Source organism: Corvus brachyrhynchos, unplaced genomic scaffold (assembly GCF_000691975.1).
Source record: "Corvus brachyrhynchos isolate BGI_N302 unplaced genomic scaffold, ASM69197v1 scaffold514, whole genome shotgun sequence".
NCBI lineage: Eukaryota > Metazoa > Chordata > Aves > Passeriformes > Corvidae > Corvus > Corvus brachyrhynchos.
This window is the reverse complement of record NW_008238319.1, coordinates 2,670-8,364: the sequence shown is the minus strand read 5'-3', so window position 1 is coordinate 8,364 and position 5,695 is coordinate 2,670. Positions and strand designations below refer to the sequence as shown.

General features: G+C 37.2%; 1 protein-coding gene across 7 annotated transcripts in view; it reads left to right on the top strand.

Moving 5' to 3' along the window:
- Positions 1-5,524, top strand: part of MSH4 (mutS homolog 4) — a 24,948-nt gene extending 19,424 nt beyond the window's left edge. For 5 of the 7 annotated variants that reach the window (XM_017733820.1, XM_017733822.1, XM_017733817.1 and 2 more), the window contains 4 exons: positions 429-557; positions 2,029-2,203; positions 3,825-3,913; positions 4,248-5,036. In XM_017733820.1, coding sequence (XP_017589309.1) covers positions 429-557; positions 2,029-2,203; positions 3,825-3,913; positions 4,248-4,433 — 579 coding nt within the window. In that variant the 3' untranslated portion in view covers positions 4,434-5,036. Of the gene's footprint in view, positions 1-428; positions 558-2,028; positions 2,204-3,824; positions 3,914-4,242; positions 5,037-5,131 lie in introns of those variants that run through there. The other 2 variants (XM_017733818.1, XM_017733819.1) reach the window with 2 other exon arrangements.
- Positions 5,525-5,695: the final 171 nt, after the last annotated feature.

Sequence of the window (5,695 nt, the reverse complement as noted above, 5' to 3'; positions counted from 1 at the left end):
TAGTAAGAAATTCAGTCTTCGTCTATTTTATGATAAACCACAGAAAACCAGGCATCTCTTAAATAGAAAGATATTCCAATGTGAGTAAAAATCAGTGCTCTGTTAGATAGTACTTTCAGCATTTTTGGGTTTGCTTAGACTTTAAACTATTATTTGTAGGGGCCTAAGCTCTCTCAGTTTCTTCTCACAAACTGGTACCATTTTGAGGGTAAGTGATATGTTCAGTGGAAAAGAGAAAGAGTGCTGTAGTGTGAGTCTTCACTTGATTAGAATTGACAGCTGTTTGAAAGCTTTGAAAAGGTAAAATCGTTGTATCTCAAGAGATTTTTTTTAAATTTCTGCATTACGTTCCATCTGAGTAACATAAAAAATGCCTATTTTAAAAAAACCCATTTATAGGAATGATAACACATTGAATATTTTTCTAGATAACATACATCATACAAAATGCTAATGATAAATCACTCATCATTATTGATGAACTTGGCAGAGGTACCAGTGCTGAAGAAGGTATCGGCATTTGTTATGCTGCCTGTGAATATCTGCTGAATTTAAAGGTAATTCTGTTTTGAAAGAAATTTAAGCCTTAGAATGGTTTTGTCACCCTGAAAGTAAATACAGTATTTTCTCATAATTTAACATCAGTTTTTCAAAGATTTCTTGGTTAAATACGATATTTTTCATAACTGGTGAATGGTAAGACTTACGGTGATAGAGGAAACATGCTGACATAAGCTGCAGTTCTGTTCACTGGTTGTTGTGATTTAACCCCTGTTGGCTGCTAAACCCCTCCCAGCTGCTCGCTTGCTCCCCGTAGTGAGATGGGGGAGAGATAGAAAGGTAAAAGTACAAGAACATGTGGGCTGAGATAAAGACAGTTTAGTAAGTAAGGAAAGCCACATGCAGAAGCAAAATAAGGAATTCATTCACTACTTCCTATTGGCAGGCAGATGTTCAGCCATTTCCTGCAATGCCATATTTCAGCTCAGTGACTGTTACCATAACGCCGAATGTCCCTCCTTTCTCCTCTGTCCTCACAGTTTTTATTGTGGTGTTGTAGTATGGTGTGAGATATTCCTGGGGTCAGTTTGGGTCAGCCATCCTGGCTGTGTCCCCTCCCAGCTCCATGAACACCCCCACCCTGCTCACTGGTGGGGCAGGGTGAGGAGCAGAACAGCCCTTGGTGCTGTGCAAACGCTGCTCTGCAGTGGCTAACACACGAGTGAGTTATCAGCGCAACACAAGCTACTATGAAAAAAACTAATTCTAGTCCATCTAAAACCAGTACACTGGTCACCATATCTTTCCAACTTTGCTTGCAAGCTTGTAACTGTCTGGAAAGAGAATAACCCGCTCCGTTTTGTTTTGCTTATTTAGTTTACTTTTCATTTCGCTTTATGCTTGAATGGTAAAGGTGAACCTCTTCACCTGGTGGTTACCTTCCAAAATACAGTGGTAGTTCCGCACAACTTGTGAATTGCTCACAGAGGTTAGAAACTTGTTTAGATAAGTGGAAGATAATTTCAGATGGATTGCAAGCTTCACCTCTACTGCTAGTTATGTGATCAACCTCAGGTGGCTGTTACAAGCCTTTTGAGTGTGCAGGTGTTTGTTTCTCCTCAGAGTTTATTCAGAGTACTTTGTGGGGTTTTTGGTTTGAAAGGCTCAGATTCTTTCTGTCGCTTCTACTTTTGATGAAGAATTCTTTGAGAGAATTAAGCAACCATTCGACAGTCATTCCAATCAACACTGGTCAGATTTTGTAAGCATTATGGATTTCCTTTTGTTTCTGATACTGTGTTTTCCTTCTGTTGAGAAATGAGCAGGAGAATCCCCAGATGGAAAAGATGTACTTGCCAATGGTAGAACGCATCCCTTAAGGATTTTAATTTGCTTTAGTAATTTAAAGCCAGCTTTTCAGTGTTTTGCAGGAAAACCTGGACATCTATGAGATAATTTTTCTTATTTATTGCAGTTTATTTCTGGATAATTTCCAAAATAAATTTTCTTTCTTGTTTCCTTATTTAGGCATTTACACTGTTTGCTACACACTTCCTGGAACTATGCCATATAGATGCTTTATATCCCAATGTGGAAAACTACCATTTTGAAGTGCAACATGTGAGAAGCAGTGCTGGAAATAAGGAGAAAATTGCTTACACTTACACACTTTCTAAAGGATACACAGAGGAAAAAAACTACGGTAATGGATTCCACTGTGACTTACAGTTGGTAAAAGTTAACATAAGATACAATTTCAGTTATTGGGCATCAAATGGTATTTTTCTGATGACAGGTTTCCCTTAAGTTTGTCTCTCTCTCTCTCTCAAAAGAGAGATACAGAGATCTGCAGATCTGTAATTTGTTGCAAACACCTGAGTGTTTTAAGAAACCATGTAGTGAGATAGTAGTTTCGGCTAGTATGAAGAACTTACATGATATTTTGTAGTGAAAGAGTTGAGTCATTCTGAGCATACGCTACTTGAGTTCATTTAATCCGCACTTACGGAAGTGAATGTTCTGGAGAGACTTAAAGATGTATCTGCCATAAGCAGTGATATGACTAGTTAATAGCAGGTTGGCCCTCTTTGATTGGCAAAAAGGAATCTAGTTTCTTTTAAAAATGAGAGGAATTTTACAGTATATTAGGCTAAGGCAATTTCGAGAGGGTCCACAAAAGCATCAGTGTTCTCTGAAAAGTGGATTTACTTCCCTTTTAATTTCTAAGTTATAGTGTAGATTGTGCAGATTTATGGGTCAATAAAGAGTGAGTGAGTGACAAAGATTTAAAGAAAACTGTATGTTTCCAAATCCTAGATTTTGATGTTGATTCCTTGATTTAGGTAACAGTTAATCAAGAGGAAGATAGCTACACATGACTTTTGCAAGCTATTGGTAACCAAAGACTAGAAATTATTCCAGTTAAGCTTCAAATAGTGGGACTTAAAACTTTCCTTGATCGGAATTTCAGAATAAGTTTGTTTAACTTTGGCAGCACAAGCTCAATTTTAGATGCTACACCGTCACTAACTCAGAAGAATTGTATGTTTAGAGAGTAACAGAGAACAGGAGACCTTTAGAAACTCACTGTTTGTGTCTTGGCTTTACCTTACTTCAGCGAAGTCGCATTCTAAGAAAGAGTGCAAGGGCTCTTCGTGACCCCTTTTCATTTTTAAACCTGCCGTATTAAACCACCCAATGAACCACAGATTTTCCAGGGGCACAGACAAAGGAAAAATTTTAAAAATCATGTTAGGGCAGAAGAAAATATTTACATCTCTTTCTTACCCAGAGTATCTGGAAATTTGGCTGTTGGAAACAAAAAAGTTGAAAAATGACATCCATGTCCACTGGATATAATTGAGAGTACAGTTATCACAACCTCCATATTTACTGCCAAATTAAAAAAACTGAACCAAGAAAGCTGTTAACACCATGGTGCCATTTTTTTCCTTTAAACCCCATAATATATCTCATTCTACCCATTTACAGTATTACCAGCAGTAACTTGAGGTGTATTTTAGAGATAGCATTAAAACAAAGTAGACATTTTATTTTGTAACTCTCAGAACCATATTGTTTATTAACAAAAAAAAACCCAAAACCAAAAACAACAACAAAAAAAAACCCCAAAAAACAAACATACCACACACAAAAACCACCAAAAAACACACACAATGCGAAAATATACCAAAATTATTTTAATGAAAAGTAAATCTTTTTCCCTTAGAAAAATAGGCTAGGTTAATTCTGGAAGACATAATGTGGAAGGTAGGGATAAAAATTACATTTTAAAAATCCTGATTTGTGTTTTATATGTTTAGGACTAAAGGCTGCAGAAGTGTCCTCCCTACCATCATCCATAATTTTGGATGCAAAGGAAATCACAAATCACATTGCAAAACAAATTTTGGTAGGTAGTAGAAAATTATAATGCTGTATTTCATAGTTTTTATAAAACTGAGATGTATTTTCAGTTTTTGAAAGGATGCGGGATAAGCACTGCCTGTGTTTTAATGAAAACAGATTTCATTAAACTTTGTTATTTCACAAAAAGGTTATACTGAAGGTCACTGTTAGCTGACAACGCAAAATGGCCCTTAGGCTAAAGGAGTATTGGATGTAATGTTTGTTGCAAACCAAGAATTGTGAGATCAAAAATAGGCTGGACAATAGCTAATACTAGTATTTTTGTAATAGAACATTATTTATTTCAAATTTTAATGTGTGTATATTTTTAAGAACAGCACAGGCAGAAAAGCACTCCTGAGATGATGAAACAGAGAGCTGCATACCAGTTAGCAATGAGATTGGTTCAGACTGCCAGAAACTCTCGACTGGACCCAGACAGTTTGCGTGTATATTTGAAAGGCCTGAAGAAAAAGTATGAAGCCAGTTGTCCCACACCCGCAAAAATTGATGAGCAACAGTAATGTGTAACATAGGCTGTTGTTATGTTGTTATGACTACAAGATGATTCTGGTCTTTCCCATAGTATTAATACTGTCTTTTCACATGATTTTATAATTTTTAGTCTAAATTATACTCACTGATGGAAGACCGTATCCTTTATGGGTTTTTCCCCTCCAACGTATGTGGAATAGAAGCATTTACTTTCTATGAGAAACACAATTCTTTTTCACAATAAATTGTATAATTCTCATCATTTTAGAGACAAAAAAAAATTTAATGTTTAGTATTTTATAAGTGATATATCTGTTATAATAGTTCTTATATCTGATACAAAAAGCACTTAGATGGTTCAGTTATCTTGCATAGATGATCTTTACTTGCACTGTTGAACCTGCATCCAGAAATACTCTTGTTCGCTACTCAAGAAGGGTCGTAACTCTCTGTCATTATGCGTAACCCAACATAACACAGGCAGTCCGGGTCTGCTGCCTCTCCAGAACTGGGCAACCAGAGCTTTTTTGTAATACAATAACAATATATTACTGTGGTATTGATACTGTTGATCAATTTTTGTTTAGAGAGTTAGTAACAGGAAATCAATAAAACGTTGAACGTCATTCTTCCTGGAGTTTGTTGGGGGTTTTTTTTATGCACAACTTCATTGAGTGACTGTAACCGTGTATTCCAGCTTGAAGGAGTTTATCTTTGCTTTTTCCAGCGAAGGTGGGAGGCGCCGGGCTTCGGCGCTCTGGCATCTGACACAGGTAAGATGGTCTGTTATTACTAACAAGAATTTCCACCTCTGCACATGGGGGAGTTCAGTAAAGTCCACGTGGATACTTTGAAATGGTCGGAGAGCCAACTCACGACCTCCTGAAGTTTTCTCATCACCTTCTTACTTACTTTTTGGCAAACCATACATCTTTCAGTTATTTGTTTAGCCAACCCATAGATTCCAATGCACCCATAATTCCTTAGAAAGTGATCACACAAAGCCTTAGTACCCCAATGAGTTCTTGATGCATGTTTTCTAATATTTTTCTGGTGAGTGACTTACGAAGTAACTGCCTTCCGTCAGGAAGTTTCCATTTTCCACATTCGTCTGGCCTTCCCCCCTTTCTTCCTTCATTCTTTTTCCTCTGTTTCACTGAATTTTGGAGTCTCCAATTTTTCGCTCTTCGAGGCCAAAATTAACACAACCCTTTTTATCCCATTCTCTGCAGCATCCTCAGCCCCCCCGATCTGCCAAACTCCCTCCTCCCATCTCTGAGGCCATCCCCCC